An 18,078-nucleotide genomic window follows, 5' to 3' on the forward strand; every position below is an offset into this window, starting at 1 on the left:
AAAAAACTTATTGATACCCGTATCCGAAGTCCGCTTTACTGAATCCTTGAAAACATTATATTAGAAGATCCGAATTAGAAACGACCTTCACCCATCTGTTTAATAGGTGAAAGTGTTTTGTACCATATTTAGTAGTACGTTAAAAAAATATAATTGCTAAAAATTGCCTGGCAAAACTATTAATTATCAAAAATTAATTACAAAAAATTATAATTATCATTAATGACTGTTTGGCCAAGAGTTTCCGAGGCAACCTACTCGAAATATATTTTTAAAGTACTAAATTTGATATAAATCACTGATTGGTGAAGGTTGTTTTTTAATACGGATATGTCGTCGCATTAAAGGCGTACAAAGTTTGTAGATATGTTACACTACAATTCGCTTTCAACTTTGACGTTTCATAAATTCAAAAATGTATGGGGATGACATTCGTTACCAATAAGTCACGTGATTATCCCCATCATTCGTGTCACTCCAGGGTTAGGTTTCATTTACACGAACGGCAACTGCTACCGACGACCGCCGCCGAGAGTCGACTGCAGTCTGCGACCGCCGTCGCATGCCGCCGAAACGTCGGTGACTGTAGTCGACTGCCGTTGGCTGCCGCCGAGAATCGCCGACTACAGTCGGCTGCAGTCGTCGGTATCAGCTGCCGCTCATGTAAATGAACACTTAAAATAATTCAAATTGGGCGATGCGTGCCGCTGTCTATTGGCTTAATAAATAGTATTTGTTATTTTAACCTACCGGTAGATGGCGTACTTCGAGAACATAGAAACAATTCCTTTTTGTTCACTTCTGTTGCAATGCAACTAAGTTAACATAGATGGCCCTTTTTATATTTAAAAGGTTTGTACTTTATTCTTGTGGTCACAGCGGACTCGTATTTTAGTTTAGTTTTCGAAGCGTTTTTAAAAATTAACAAGTAACACACTAGTTACCCTATATATTTGTTAAAGTTCTCCTCGTTTTCTCCAGTATATCACTATAGGACCACATGGACATGGAGACTATACCATTTAATTTACTTAAACCAAAAAAGATTTTTCCAAATCAGTACATGAAAAACCTTGAGAACCTCTTTCTTTTTGAAGTGGTTACAAAGAAATGTGTAGGTACTTGGCTAGAGACATTGGTCATAAACTGAGCTAATTCTTCCGTTTCCCCTTCCCCTTGGGTTCCGGTACTACCGATACGGGCTCGGGAGGCGGTATTGGCCAGTACTTGTCCAGGAACTGGTCGTCGGTCGCGAAGGCCAGCGGCAGGATGTGACTGCGACGGTGCCAAGCCTCTTGCTCTTTGTCTTCCTGGGCGTTGTATTCCTTCTCGTCCTTAGCCTTCAGCTATAGGCCATATTTAATTTCATTTTAAACATATCATATAATTTCAGATTTACTATCGTGAGCAGTGGGGAAGCGTGCCTTTTATCAAAGACTCTGTATTTTTTTGGGGGGAGAGGGGTACCTAAATAAAAAAACCAAAAGAAACAAAAATACTTGCTTAAAATAAATATGACAGTGACTTTTTAACCTACTTACATCGATTTCTTATTAAAAAGTGGATGCACAATCAGCGACCAAATAACGTCCCCACTCAATGAGAGCCAAACACAACTTCTTGGCACTCAGTTCAAATTGTCGCATTTGCAAATTCAACCTTAAACTCAATACATAAAGTTGAATTTGCTCTAAATTTGGGATTTTATTGAATATTGGACTATTGAACAATATTTAATAATATAATTTTCTTTACTAATAATTCTAAAACTGTCAAAGCAAAATTGGTCAGTTTTTAAGTGAAATTTTCTTGCCTTAAATAACTACTAAAAATGCCTACCAGCTCTCGGACATCCGATGTGACGTAGGGGTTTTACTGGCGAGTGGTGGGCGAGGCGGCACATGGTAAGGTTGCCCGGAAGCGAGGGGTTTTCACTACGTGTCTGAGGTAATAATGAGTTTTGACCTTTAATGTGACAGTACCTTACCTGTAAAAACGCCAAATATTCTTCAGTAAGAACCTCCTTCTTCTTTCCTTTCCCCGGTTTCTCTTTAGGTTCCACTCTAGGCTTCAACTTTAGCGGCGCATAGAATCTCTTCGGGGTATGGATTTGATATGAGATATCAATCAGTTTGTAGTCCGGTGGAGAGGTGTATATAGCTCGGACTAAGTTGAATTGATAGTCTGTGCTGAATCTGAAATCAACATCATCACCATTTTCGGCTCACTGTTGAGGCTCCTCTCAGAATGAGAGTGGTTAGGTCAATAGTCCACCACACTGGCCTAATGCGGATTGGCAGACTCCACACACTTAGATAACTAGAGTATGCCCGCGACTTCGTCCGCCCTTAGACCTCTTTAATCCGGCCCTGTCGCAAAATCCGTTCTTAGTGGATTCCCTGCCAAATTTCAGCGTTGTACATCAAGCGGTTTTCGAGATTTCGTGATTAATGACCTTTCATCATCATCATATCAGCCGATGGACGTCCACTGCAGGACATAGGCCTTTTGTGGGGACTTCCAAACGACCACGATACTGAATCGCCTGCATCCAGCGAATCAATGCGACTCGCGATGATGGCGTCAGTCCACCTAGTGGAGGTCGAACAACACTGAGCTTTGAGCTTTGTAGTGCTGGGTCGTCATTCCAACACTTTGGGACCCCAACGTCCATCGGCTCTTCGAACTATGTGTTCGACTATTCTGAATGTGCCCCGCCCATTGCCATTCAGCTTTGCGGATCTCCTCATTTCTGATTCGATCACGCAAAGATATAGAGAGATAGAGATTCATTCTTTCCCAAGAAATGCAACACTATTATGGGTAATAATGGCGGATTGATGACGTTTTCAATGCTGTAGTCGATTTGACGTTTGCTGTCAATTGCCATGTCATAGTTGCTATACGGGTGCCATCTTGATTTAACTCGAAAACTTGGGTTTTAATTTATTTATTTCTTTTTATTTAGACTTATACATTTTAATAAATTTTAATAAAATCCTTGTATTTTTTAAATTTCGATGATACGGGGTGCAAGAGTGTACCTGAAATGGACCATCTCCTTTGGGAGGTGCATGCCCTATGGATTCGATACTACGCCCTCCGAAACGAAAGGTAGAGGTCATATCTATATTGCTATCATGGCTCACTTACAAGTCATAAATGTAATGTATGATACTGGTCAGGTCTCTCAAGGAACATTGATAAGCCGCTCCCTCGAAGGTGACCAGATGTTTTGAGTCCGCATTCCGATCAGCCCTCTCCCCTGAGTCATCAGCCTTGTAAAACACGCCGGCCATCTGAGGAGACGGAAGGTTTTGTTCTTCTGCTATGTATTTCGCTGCAGAGAGCATGTTGTCCTGAAAGAAGATGGAAGCAGAAGTTTTAATCATACATCATCATCAGTAACAACCCATTTTCGGAGGACTCGGCACGAGTTTCCTCTTATACCTAATGAGAGGGGTTAGTTAGTCTACCACGCTGGCTAAATGCGGATTGGCAGACTTCACGCATATAGAGAATTAAGAAAATTCTCAGGTGCAGGTTACATCGTCAAACTTTTACGTGATTTTCATTAAAATGAGACTTCTCTAACTCTACTCTTTTTTTTACCTTAAAACGTTTTAACATTCGTTCGCGGTCAGCCGCGTCGAAGTGTTCTATCTCCTTCATCCACTCGCAAAACCACAGAATCAGCACGGCTTGGGAAGCTGTGAAACAAAACAAGCTTTGATTTTAATTGGAAAACGATGATTCCGATAGTTCGAAGAGCTGATGGAGTCCCAAAGTGCTGGAACACCGCATTAGATAGCGCAGTGTTGGTCGACCCCCCCACCAGATGGATTGACGACATCAAGCGAATCGCAGGGATTCACTGGATGCGGGCGGCTCAGGATCGTGATGTTTGGAAGTCCCTACAAAAGGCCTATGTCCTGCAGTGACTGTTCACTATGACTGACTCTGGCCTCGTTCAGTGTCCGTCTTATAAACGCTGACACAAATGGTGTTTGACAATCGACGGCCATATTTGAATTCTATTATCTCTTTGGTGCGGACTGCATTCATACTCTTTGTTTAGTTATTAATCTATGACTACATTCTACAGTTTGAATACTTGTATACTATAGACATAATGTACTTAGACAAATATTACAAAGCAACTTTTTCTTCTTAACTGATGTTGATTGACTCTTTGCTCTGCTAGAACTTGCATCCGAGGCTTAGACAATAGGTATTTACCTATTGTAGTGGACGGAACAATACTGGGAGACTGCCCAGAGAGTTTTTGGGCTGTAGAAACCAGACTTGACACCCTTATCCGTTGGAAATCGGACTGTAGCCTTTGTCTCATTTACGAATAATTTGACAACTCATTCATTAAAATCGGTTCAGTAGTGTTATCGCCGCGTTGCTACGACTTGCGGTACGGACGGCTACAGTGTGCTCGTGGCGTTAGAGCCGTCCACATCTCTTGTTGTGCAATTCTTTATGGGTTACGTGGGATAGGCGGGGAGAGTGACTTGAGTGGAAAAGGGAAGTGTTAGATAGAGTCAAAGACGCCTTTAATCCTACACACATCGTTCACAAGTGCGTGATTTCACTCAAGGTCATTCTCTGTCATTCTAGGGTCTTATTTTGGTTACAGTTTGATTTGTTAATTAAGTTGTCCTGACAAATGTTGTGAATCATAACCTTTGTTCGACATTAGATTTCTTATTTTTGTAATCACCTCTGAGTCCGATAATAGTAGTTTAGGCGCGCTTGTGATACATACAGAGACTGCCAAAATCAATACCCTTTTGTTTCGCAGTAGTCGGGTAAATAATACTTACGGCGACACATTTCGTCTTCCTGCGCCCTTCGTAAAAGATTAGCCAAAGTATCCAAGAACCAATACTCTGCTAAACTCTGCCTATATTTTACACATCCTGTCAACTCCGCCAAAATATCTATATAATTCCGCTGAGCTGTTGTTGGTATCTTCGGAATCATCTCAGGATCTATATCAGTCCTGAACTCCTCAGGAAGAACGTGAATCCGATTTTGCTTTTGGTATTTGCGGATTTTTTCAGGCAAGACTTTCCTTAACGATGGTGAGGGGAATATTCCTGACTGCTCCTCTGGTAACTCTTCTTCCACTTGCGCTGTAGTTTCTTCTTGTGATAATTCTTCTTTCACTTGTTCTTCTTCTGGTTTGTATGGACCTGAAAGCATTTTTATAATAGGCGTGATAGCCCTGTGGATATGACCTCTGCCCCCGATTCCGGAGGGTGTGAGTTCGAATCCGGTCCGGGGCATGCACCTCCAACTTTTCAGTTGTGTGCATTTTAAGAAATTAAATATCACATGTCTCAAACAGTGAAGGAAAACATCGTGAGGAAACCTGCATACCAGAGAATTTTCTTAATTCTCTGCGTGTGTGAAGTCTACCGATCCGCATTAGGCCAGCGTGGTGGACTAAGGCCTAACCCCTCTCATTCTGAGAGGAGACTCGAGCTCAGCAGTGAGCAGAATATGGGTTGATAATGATGATGATGATCCTAATATTATAAATGTGAAAGTGTGTGTGTCCGTCGGCAAAACAAAGCGACGATATGACGTGTTTTCTTAAGAGGAGATAGTTAGAAAAAGGATGGAGAGTGACATAGGCTACTTTTTGTCTCTTTCAAACCCCTCACTTCCATAAAATGGGGGGTGGAAGTTTGTGTGGAGAATTCCACAATTTTCAAGGTAGAAAGCTGGCATGCTGGCTGGCTGGCAAAAAAACCGTGCATCATTTTTTTTTCAAAATCCTCCCTCAACCAACTCCTTTTATATGGGACTTCCTATTTTATATGGGACTTTTCGCAGTTATCAAGATAGGGTAGTGGTAGGGGTAGGGTAGCAGTAGGGTAGGGTAGGGAAGAAGTGCACATAAGCGAAGTTTTCACCGACTTTTTCAAATCAGTGAAAGTCACACAGAAGTAAAGTTTAAGGTATTGTAGAGGCTAGTTTCTGGATCTACTGAACCGATTTTCAAAATTCTTTTACTTACGAATAGAAACCACGTTATTTGTGAGTGTCATTGGCTATATTTTATTCCCGTATTCCCTCGGGAACGGAAACAACGTTGATGGAACCACGGGGCGTATGCTGTATATGGTTTCAGGTACCTTGTTCCCCGCTCTCCCCTGATACTAACGAAGACAGCACTGACTCTGAAGGTGTCCTCACACATTCCAGCCCCGAGCCTGACAACAGCTTGTTCAGAAGCAACTTGTGTACGTCCTCTATTTTGTTGGACGCCATATTTCATTCAGTTAAATATTATAAGTAACCGAAATAATTGTTTATGTAATCAAAATATTTATTGTTGAAAATTTATTGCCTTTATCTGACAACGTCAAGTTTTGACGATTAAAAAAATAACTATCATAAATCCTTGACTATTAGTCCTCATTCGCACGGGAGATAAAAAAGCGATACTTTTTTTTTTTTTCTCTACAAGTTAGCCCTTGACTACAATCTCACTTGATGGTAAGTGATGATGCAATCTAAGTTAACGGGCTAACTTGTTAGGAGGAGGATGAAAATCCACACCCCATTCGGTTTCTACACGACATCGTACCGGAACGCTAAATCGCTTAGCGGTACGTCTTTGTCGTGCGAACGCTTTTTTAACGTCTGTTTAAAAAATCTCGTGCGAATGAGGCCTTAATCTATACTAATATTATAAAGCTGAAGAGTTTGTTTGTTTGTTTAAACGCGCTAATCTCAGGAACTACTGGTCCGATTTGAAAAACTCTTTCAGTGTTAGATAGCCCATTTATCGAGGAAGGCTATATATTATCCCCGTATTCCTACGAGAACTGAACTACGCGGATGAAACCGCGCGGCGTCTACTAGTAAAATATATGATAGCATAAAATATTATGAAGAGGTAAAAATTTGTGGTGTTGTAGGAGGAAGTAGGGGGTAAACACTAGATCTACTGTGTTCACCCATCAGGGTAATGGAACCGCTGGATGCTGGCGGCTCAAGACCCTAAGGAGGGGTACTTATTTGGGAGTCCTTACAAGAGACCCTTGTCCAACTGTGGACTTCCACTGGCTGATGATGATAATGGTGATGATGAATAAATTAAAGTAATCACCTAGCTTGTACATATGTTTTCTTTGCTTAAGTACCTACTAATTGTGTTCATTCAGTTATTCGTTAAATTCATTTAATTTTTTTTTAATTTATTTGGCTTACCAATATATAGGTAATATATAAAAAAAAAAATTTTAAATATTAATTACTTATATAGTAGATCGTCAACCAACACCGTTAACCATATATTAAATTACGTATTACAAGTAGGTACATATTAAATTGAACTTTTGACAACCCTAGCTAAAATATTCAAATATTCATAGTTCCTTATAGTTTTGAAGACGGCACTCTACATTAGTTCGCGGTTCACTCGAAATTTTAATTTCAAATTAATCATTAAGTTTTTCACCTTTTGACCCCTATTGCTATGTGACATAAGGCTCACGATGTGTCAAACAATCAAATACATGGTAGTAGGATCAAACAACGCGAAAATATTCGGGAATTCATTAATTTACCTTAACAATTAGTGGAACACTAATTGGACCCCAAATACGAGGGCAAAGGGGTCTAGACCCGAACGGGGCTTGAAGATAGACAGGCTTATACAGGGGGTGTTATAAAATAGATAGGTTTTTTAACTAGCCTAAAAAGGCAGGTTTCGTTTTCAACTTGTGTTATATCTACTAAACTTATTAAGATGTTTTGATTTTTTGTTTATTTCTTTGTTACAAACGATTCAAAATCACTGGACTAGCGAGTTACATAATTTCACACTAATCACACTAATATTATAAAGGCAAATGTTTGCGTGTAAACATGTTTGTTTCTCTTTTACGCTGCGGCCACTGAAGCGATTTGGCTGAAATTTGGAATGAAAATAGATTTTACTCTAGATTAACTTAAAGACTTTTCATCCCGGAAAAATCCATTATTCCCACGGGATTTTTGAAAATCTGAGTTCCGGAAGTGAGTAACGGGAGTAACAGGATTAGCTTTAAGTAACAATTTACTCTAACCCAATTCTGTGAGAATACAGTATACCTACTCGTAGTCTACGACTAACGTTACTAACAAATAACGTGGCTTTCAACTGGTAATATAATTTTCAGAATCGATTGAGTAGATCCAGAAATTACGCCCCACATAAACTTACATACATAAACTTTACCTCTTACAAACCTAAATAAACTTTACCTCTATAATATTACTTATTATAGAAATATAGCCTAGCACACTTACTACCACTACCACAGAGACAGAATAAACATAATGGAAATGGTAAAGCAAGCGAGCCCAACATTACTGCAGGCATTCAAGAGACATATTTCTAAGCTACATCTTGTCTAATGAATTTTATGAGGCGTAAACATTTGGATTTTTCCATTTTTTTGTTATAAACTACCGGGCGCCCGCGACTTCGTCCACGTAGAAATCAATGGAAACTATCAACCTATATCATTCTATGGGTTGAATTTGAAAGTGTAGTTTTTTTTAATTTAACCCATTGGTTGAATTTTAAAAATTCTTAAATCACATAATATATTGTATTTTTTACGATTTAAGAAATATTTTTTTTTAATTGTAAGTCAATTAATGAAGAGCTTTCCGTACGAACTTTCAAACCTCATTTCACCCACTTCTATTTTTATTTTAGGGTCAAAAAGTACCCTATATTTTGCTCCAATGTCTCATTTACCATTATACAAAAATCTTGATCGGTTCAGCCGTTTAGCTATGAAAAAAAAACCGTGAAAGACCGAACCACTTACTTTAAAAGACGACCCATCGAGTTAGGTACTGGATGAAGTTTTTTATTTCAAACTAACAGACACCTGTACGGTACGGATAAAATATAGCCTATAGTATTCGATGATACTGTAGCTTCCCAACAGTGAAAGAATTTTTCAAATCGGCTTAGTAGTTTCAGAGCCTAGCAAAAAACAATGTCATTTTTGCAATGGTGTCAATTTTGTCTAAATAAGCTTATTCGTTTTAAGCTCAGACCAATTATAGAAGGACCTGTATCGCACTCATAGTCACGAACAAAATTGTCTGTCATTTTCTGAGGAAAACGAGCTTAGATTTGGTATATATCTTATACTAAACTAGAAGTTTTTGCCCGTTTTTTACACAATTAAATTACACAAAAAGGTATTTTTACGGAGCTCTTTAACCGACGAACACGATTACAACTATTTAACATCGATACTATAGAGACAGTTTCTATAATCGCATTAGATCGTTGATCATATACTTTGACAGAAAAGTAACGTCTAGCGAGGCAGGTCCTATACAATAATTGGTCTGAGGTTTTAAGATATCGTTGTCGAAAAATTAAAAAAAATAGTTTTTTTATTATTAGGTACAATAAAATATGTAAAAATATTTTTTTTTGAACACGCTGTATATTTGATATCGTCGAATGTCAGCGATAGTTTTCAGTTAGGGCAGGGGTGACACACAATAGTTCCGATACTATACTTATCTAGCCGAGGTTTGAGATTTTATTCGGTTCTTGCTATTGTGATGATGATGATGATTATGATGATGATGATGATTATGATGATGATGATGATTGCAATGATTATTTTTCCTATATATATAGGAAAAATAATCATTGCAATTATCATTTGCAATCATCAATCATCAATCATTGCAGAGGTCCTGGGTTCGATCCCCGGCTGGGCAGATTGAGATTTTCTTAATTTGTCCAGGTCTGGCTGGTGGGAGGCTTCGGCCGTGGCTAGTTACCATCCTACCGGCAAAGACGTACGCCAAGCGATTTAGCGTTCCGGCACGATGCCGTGTAGAAACCGAAAGGGGTGTGGATTTTCATCCTTCTCCTAACAAGTTGGCCCGCTTCCATCTTAGACTGCATTATCACTTACCATCAGGTCAAGGGCTAACTTGTAAAGAATAAAAAAAAAAGATAGCCCATTTATCAAGGAAAACCAAAGGCTATATTCCTACGGCAATGGGAACCACACGGGTGAAACCGAGCGGCGTCAGCTAGTGAATAAAACGTAATATGAATGTTTAGAGTAAAGTCGCGGGAAAATGCTAGTTCTTTTAATTTCCATCCGAGTTTTCAATTAAAACGAGAGTAAGTAGTAAGTCTTAGCGCAACATTGTAGGCGCTCAGCCCTCCAGCGTTTAGGGGAGGGCCAGTTTTAATAAAACTGAGGAAACTATCCACCTACGATAGGGCGACCATCATGGTGAGCAAAATAGGAATCTTCCTGATTTTCCGTTCAATTTTTTTTTTGAGCCGTGATAGCCTAGTGGATATGACCTCTGCCTCCGATTCCGGAGGGTGTGGGCTCGAATCCGGTCCAGGGCATGCACCTCCAACTTTTCAGTTGTGTGCATTTTAAGAAATTAAATATCACGTGTCTCAATCGGTGAAGGAAAAACATCGTGAGGAAACCTGCATACCAGATAATTATCTTAATTCTCTGCGTGTGTGAAGTCTGCCAATCCGCATTGGGCCAGCGTGGTGGACTATTGGCCTAACCCCTCTCATTATGAGAGTAGACTCGAGCTCAGCAGTGAGCCGAATATGGGTTGATGACGAAGAATTTTCAAGAAATTCGTGCGACAAAGAGGGTAACTATCTAGCAAGAAACAAAAGGAAAAGAGGTAGAACGAAAGAAAAGTGGACTGACGGAATAATTTGAAAAGTTGGTGAATAAGATACGCAAAGGACGCAAACGGGGGAAAATTGGAGGACACCTATCTATATCTTCTATACTTATAATAAACTGGTGGAATTCTATACATTTATTCGCAATTTGAGATTTTACTTATACCATTTGTAACAACAAACGTTAGCGTGGCATAACGGAAGACAGCGCCATCTAGAATCTTTACTTATAATACGAATTCTGTACATGTTGTACATTCTGTACCTTGAAGATATTTTGAATTTTTTTATTGGGGAGCATAATCGATATTGAAGGTAAAAATATTTTATATCGATTTTTTGTCTGTCTGCCTGTCAGTCTGTCTGTCCGTGTTTTTTTTTTATTCGGGCATCACGCTGAAACTACTGAATTAATTCAAATAAAACTTGGCACGATTTAAGACCATAATACGGAGAAGGTTATAGGATACTTTTTATTGCGAAAATAAAATAAGAAGGGGGTGAAATAGGGGTTGAAAGTTATTCTTGGTTTTCTTTTCGGTTCTCCGTGCCCACACCAAACAATTTATGATGAACAATAATTACAACACAAAACGTTATTGCAAAAAATCACTAACGCAACTGGCAGCGTAACGGTGTCTACGCTGTCTTACAAACAACTAAGCACAAGTCATGAAATACCCTCTTATTTATACCAACACTGATAACCCCCTCCTCAGAAACATAAATAATGAATGTTATTAATACCTATTACCGAGGAACGTATAATAAATATTTTACAGAGGTTGTAGGGGGTATTCTCTGAATTTACTGAAACGCTGCTCATACGCGGATTGGCAGACTACAAACAGGACTAAAACTCTATACTAATATTATAAAGCTGCAGAGTTTCTTTGTTTGTTTGATTGAACGCGCTAATCTCAGGAATTACTGGTCCGATTTAAAAAATTCTTTCTTTGTTAGATAGCCCATTTATCGAGTAAGGCTATAGCCTATAAAAGGCTTTAAATTATTTAATTATTTATTTATTTATTTTATACACATATGTCATATATAAACATTACAGGCTTAACCTAATGTGTTTATATAAACTATCTATAATACTGCATTACTTGTACGTATCTGCTAAAAGTCCTGTGAAATTCAGCAGGCGAGGAGAAAAACAAATCTAAGCCCGGATCCCACTCCAATACCCCGCTTAGCAATGCCAACGCGCGAACAAGAGGTGACTCGCGGGTTTGCACCAACCATGCTGGAATAGTGAATAGCTCCATTTTGCGTGCCCTTTTTTGTATATTGGGTATGTGGAACGAAACTAACTATCGAAACGAAATTATCCCCGTATTCTTACAAGAATGGGAACCACGCGGGTAAAACCGCGAGGCGTCAGCTAGTATTAAAATTAAAAAAATAAAACATACAAGTGCAAAAGAAAAATACTGAAATAAAAACTATCAGTAAAACAAGATGGCCACCCAATTCGCAGCCTAAAACTAGAGTGGAGTGCGTTGGGGAGACTACGTCTCATCATTATATTTGGCGAACCCCAAACTACTTTATATATTCGGTAGTAATCCACTATTCATTTTCATTTGCCCACTAGTTCCAGCCCGCGGCGATGCCTACTGCTGGTGTGAGGTATGCCTCGGCTTAATAGAAATGTCCAAGTTTGTATAACAAAAAAAATGGCTAAGTGTGTTATCGGATTTTTTTTTGTAAGAGAAGCAAGATTGCGAATTTATTTGTCACCATCGAATTTAATACCACCAAATGTCAGAAAACCAAGGTTTGTTATCACCCACAACTAGTGTGGTTTTTGTGATTAAGTCACAATAAGTATTTTATTCGTCGGCGACCGACGAATGGCGGTATATCCATTCCCACAGGCTAGATTACGAAATGCCTCAGGCCGGTGTCGTGCAGCAGCGACACCGGCGCGAGTAATCTAGCACTGCGCTGACCAACCCGCATGCCCAGCGTGGTCAGTACTGGGCAAAACTTAGTATGGACTACAAAAACATAACACAGCCCCTAGTCCCCGGCAGCCCCGCTATTCCTGGCTCTGGCAGCGGTTACGGTAACGGCGGGGCAAGGGGTGTTAAGAATCTCCGGCAGAGATTCCGCTGCCAACCCCGACGACTAGACCTGGCAACATATAACGCACGCACTTTGAGGTCCGACGAGAAGGTCATCGAGCTGGAAGAAGTTATGAGCAAGTTGCACTGGGATGTCATAGGATTGTCTGAAGTCCGAAGAGAGGGGGAGGGCTCGATAATCCTTGAATCCGGCAACATGCTCTACTACCGGGAGGGCGACCAACAGTCCCAGGGTGGTGTCGGATTTATCGTTCACAAGTCCCTCGTGAACAATGTTGTAAAAGTCGAGAGTGTGTCGAGCAGGGTAGCGTTCCTGGTCCTCCGAATTACCAAACGGTATTCGTTGAAGGTTATACAGGTTTACGCACCGACCTCAACACATCCCGACGAGGAGGTAGAGGTATTGTATGAGGATATTTCTAAAGCCATACATGCCTCAAACTCTTATTACAATGTTGTGATGGGGGATTTTAACGCAAAGCTGGGCGAACGTAGCGGTTCAGAGTAGAAAGTGGGACGATTTGGATATGGGCAACGGAACGATAGGGGCCAAATGTTGGCTGACTTCATGGAGAAGGAGGGCCTCTTTATGATGAACTCCTTCTTCAAGAAGCCACCACACAGGAAATGGACCTGGATGAGCCCCGATGGTTCCACGAAAAATGAGATTGACTTCATCTTGTCTACCAGACGGCAAATATTCAACGATGTTTCTGTGATCCATAGGGTGAAAACCGGTAGCGATCACCGAATGGTTAGAGGCACGTTGAATATCAACGTTCAGCTGGAACGGTATCGACTGGTGAAGTCTACGCTCCGACCTACTCGTGCCCATATTCAAGACCCCGAGTCCTTTCAACTAGAACTGCAGAACCGCTTCGATTGCCTAGCAAACTGCGAAACTGTGGACGATCTGAACAACAGGTTCGTGGAAACTGTCCATTCCGTTGGGTCTAAGTTCTATAAGACCCACCGTACGAAAAGAACCAAAAAATTCTCAGACCATACACTTAAACTCATGGAAGAGAGGCAAGAAATGAGATTACAGTCTTCAGCAGATGCGTCAAATTACCGACTGATCAGTAGATAGATCTCTAAGTCGCAAACCAGCGACTTGCGAAACTTCAATACCGAGCGTATCAAAAATGCGATTGAAAACAATCGAGGCTCAAAAGTTTTCGCCAGAGATCTGTCTATTGGACAGACGCAGCTGACGCGTTTGAAGACCGAGCACGGTAATCTGATTTCTTCCAAGCCCGAGTTATTAAGTGAGGTCGAGAAGTTCTATGGACAGCTATACACGACTACTCAGCAGCCTGTTGACAACTTGGCTAAAGACCCCAGAGCCAAGTTGACCCGACACTATACCGAAGATATCCCGGACGTCAGCCTATACGAGATTAGTGTGGCTCTCAAACAACTGAAGAACAATAAGGCGCCAGGTGAGGACGGAATCACAGCAGAACTCCTGAAAGCGGGTGGAAAACCGATACTTAAAGTCCTTCAGCGATTGTTCAATTCCGTCATTCACGAGGGCACGACGCCTGAGGCGTGGCATAGGAGCGTGGTGGTTCTGTTCTTCAAAAAAGGTGACAACACCTTGCTGAAGAATTACAGACCCATCTCGCTGTTAAGCCACGTTTACAAATTGTTCTCGAGAGTCATTACGAATCGTCTCGCTAATAGGTTCGACGACTTCCAGCCTCCCGAACAAGCCGGTTTCCGAAAAGGCTTTAGTACCATAGACCACATCCATACGCTGCGGCAGGTTATACAGAAGACTCACGAGTATAACCAGCCACTATGCTTAGCGTTTGTGGACTATGAGAAAGCCTTTGATTCGGTGGAAACCTGGGCTGTGCTAAGGTCATTGCAGAGATGCCGAATTGATTACAGGTATATCCAAGCGTTGAAGTGCTTGTACGAAAACGCCACTATGTCAGTCCGTATTCAGGATCAGACTACGAGGCCAATCCAGTTGCAGCGAGGAGTGCGTCAGGGAGATGTGATCTCTCCGAAGCTATTTACCGCCGCACTGGAAGACGTCTTTAAGCTTCTGGACTGGGGCGGACTTGGCATTAACATCAATGGCGAGTACATCACTCAACTGCGGTTCGCGGATGATGTAGTCATCATGGCACAGACTCTGGATGACCTTAGTACCATGCTCAATGACCTCAGCAGCGTTTCTCAACAGGTGGGCCTGAAAATGAACATGGGCAAAACAAAAATAATGTGTAATGCTGATGTATAGCTCCACCCAGTTATAGTTGAGAACGCTGCACTCGAAATTGTAAACGAATACATATACCTAGGACATATGATCCAGTTAGGTAGGTCCAATTTCGAGAAAGAGGTGAACCGTCGAATCCAACTCGGCTGGGCTGCATTCGGGAAACTTCGCGACATCTTTTCGTCCAAAATTCCTCAGTGCCTGAAGACAAAAGTCTTCGAACAGTGCGTGTTGCCAGTGATGACCTATGGTTCCGAGACTTGGTCGCTAACTATGGGCCTGATAAGAAGGCTCAGAGTCACACAGCGGGCGATGGAACGAGCTATGTTAGGAGTATCTCTGCGTGATCGAATCAGAAATGAGGAGATCCGCAGAAGAACCAAAGTCACAGACATAGCTCAACGAGTTGCGAAGCTGAAGTGGCAATGGGCGGGGCACATAGTTCGAAGAGCCGATGGACGTTGGGGTCCCAAAGTGCTGGAATGGCGACCCCGCACTAGTAAGCGCAGTGTTGGCCGACCCCCCATCAGGTGGACTGACGACATCAAGCGAGTCGCAGGGATTCGCTGGATGCAGATGGCTCAGTATCGTGATGTTTGGAAGTCCCTACAAAAGGCCTATGTCCTGCAGTGGACGTCCATCGGCTGATATGATGATGATGATGATGAAGTATTTTATTTGGTACCTATATATTATTTGTAAAACAAGAAACGGTAATTTATTTTTTACTAAATACTACACATTGCGTTGAGGTGTCAAATAACAAAAAATAGAATAGATATTATGATCCTTAACAACCCACATTCGGCTCACTTATGAGCACGAGTCTCCTATCAGAATGAGAGGGGTTGGTAGATTTCACACTCATTTTTAAAGAATTAAGAAAATTCTCACGTATGCAGGTTCCTTCACGATGATTGAACAATAGTTAATTACATCGATCGTAGATCTTTAGATGGGCCTCAAAGCGTCTCGGAATTGTCATTGTCATTGGCACATTGAGTACATCATCATTCATAATACATTTCTCTTTAATCATGTTGTGGTTTGTGTTTTTAGACTTCCAAAATGAACACGAAGGCATAGGGAATTAAGGCATTAAAATGTAAGGTAGTAAATAAAAATCACAGCCACTAGATGTAAGTAAGCTTATATTTAAAATGGTATACCGCGATATATAATTACCCTGCCCCTTGTAACATCATTAGATAATAATTATAAAAAAAAATTAGTATAAAGTTTGTTTGTTGGAATTTTCTAATCGACTAGGGTGTAGAGTGAAACGGTAGGAAGGGTGGTACAAAAGAGAAAATGATGTGAAAGGTTCTTTTGGCTCTTTTATGAGTAAAATAGTGATACTAAAACGAGACATATTATTCTATATTCAAATGAGCTTTTAGTGCGAGTTTTTTTTTTTTATTCTATGTACGTTAATATTATGATTATGGTTCTGGGTTCTGGGCTTTTTAATAAAAGCCGCCGAGATTTTTGATGTGTGGAAGTAATCCATTGAATTTTTTTTATTTATTTTGGTACGATTTAATATAGTATATTTGCTTAATATAATTACAGGTATTTAGAATGCTTTCTTCCAAGAAGGCCTGTATTTTTTACCAAAGGTATTAAGAAGTTGTTTCAAAATTAAATAGGTCTTATGTATAGCCATAAGACATATTTTTTATACTTTACAAGTTAGCCCTTGACTACAATCTCACCTGATGGTAAGTGATGATGGAATCTTAGATGGAAGCGGACTAATTTGTTAGGAGGAGGATGAAAATTCACACCCCTTTCGGTTTCTACAAGAAAAACGAAACGCTGAGTGTCTGGCGGTACGTCTTTGCTGGTAGAGTGGTAACTAGCCACGGCCAAAGTCTACTACCAGCCAGACCTCTATAAATGGTGAAGGAAAATCATCGTAAGGAAACCTGCATACCATACCTGAGAATTTTCTTAATACTCTACGTGTGTGAAGTCTGCCAATCCGCATTGGGCCAGCGTGGTGAACTATTAGCATAACCTCATTCCGAGAGGAGACTCGTGCCCAACAGTGAGCCGAATATATGATGATAGAGGTTTCGATTATTTTGTTCACTGTATTTTTTCAAGTATATACTTGAACGTTTTTGGCTGGCGTAACATCGAATAATCATCATCATTATCATAAGCCGAGTGACGTCCACTGCTGGACATAGGCCTCTTGCAGTGGCGTGCATAAGGTTTTTAACTGGGGTAAGCACTATAAGAAATCATTGGACAATTCCTTGTCCAACTATATATTCTGTAGTCCAACATACGTTTGTATTAAGTCCTTAGGGTAGGCAGTGCGTTTTCGAATCTATGAAGTGCACGCCACTGACCTCTTGCATAGACTTTCAAGCACAACGGTCTCGAGCCGCCAGCATCCAGCAGCTCCCTGCAACCCGCTTGATGTCCTCGGTCCACCTAGTGGGGGGTCGAGCTTCACTGCGCTTTCCGGTGCGAGGTCGCCATTCCAGCACCTAGGGACCCCAACGTCCATCGGCTCTTCGAACTATACGGCCTGACCATTCCCACTTCGTCATTGGTTCGTCTGCGGATCTCCTCATTTCTAATTCGATCACGCAGAGAAACATTTGATAAGTAGTAGTTGTTAACATTATCACCCTAATCCCGCCAACCCGTATTGAAGCAGCGTGGTGGGTCTAAGCTCCATATCCATGTCTCATATAAGGGTGCGCTGCAGTGGGTAAAGTAATGATTAATGATGAAGTTAACACCACGACACTTATGTCATCATTTCATCATTATCAACTTATATTCGGCTCACTGCTGAGCTCGAGTCTCCTCTCAGAATGAGAGAGGTTAGTTAGGCTAATAGTCCACCAAGCTGGCCCAATGCGGATTGGCAGACTTCACACACGCAGATAATTAAAAAAAATTCTCTGGTATGCAGGTTTCCTCACGATGTTTTTCCTTCACCGTTGAGACACGTGATATTTAATTTCTTAAAATGCACACAACTGAAAAGTCGGAGGTGCATGCCCGGA

The 18,078-nt window shown here is 40.9% G+C and overlaps 1 protein-coding gene across 1 annotated transcript in view; it reads right to left on the minus strand.

Moving 5' to 3' along the window:
* Positions 1–15: 15 nt before the first annotated feature.
* Positions 16–18,078, minus strand: part of LOC112043978 (uncharacterized) — a 39,418-nt gene continuing 21,355 nt past the window's right edge. Inside the window, exons 2-6 of the mRNA XM_052888955.1 lie at positions 4,833–5,204; positions 3,613–3,710; positions 3,154–3,359; positions 1,988–2,195; positions 16–1,346 (exon numbers count right to left, since the gene is read on the minus strand). Coding sequence (XP_052744915.1) covers positions 1,152–1,346; positions 1,988–2,195; positions 3,154–3,359; positions 3,613–3,710; positions 4,833–5,204 — 1,079 coding nt within the window. The 3' untranslated portion in view covers positions 16–1,151. The remainder of the gene's footprint in view (positions 1,347–1,987; positions 2,196–3,153; positions 3,360–3,612; positions 3,711–4,832; positions 5,205–18,078) is intronic.

Source organism: Bicyclus anynana, chromosome 24, assembly GCF_947172395.1.
Source record: "Bicyclus anynana chromosome 24, ilBicAnyn1.1, whole genome shotgun sequence".
NCBI classification, from domain to species: Eukaryota; Metazoa; Arthropoda; class Insecta; order Lepidoptera; family Nymphalidae; genus Bicyclus; species Bicyclus anynana.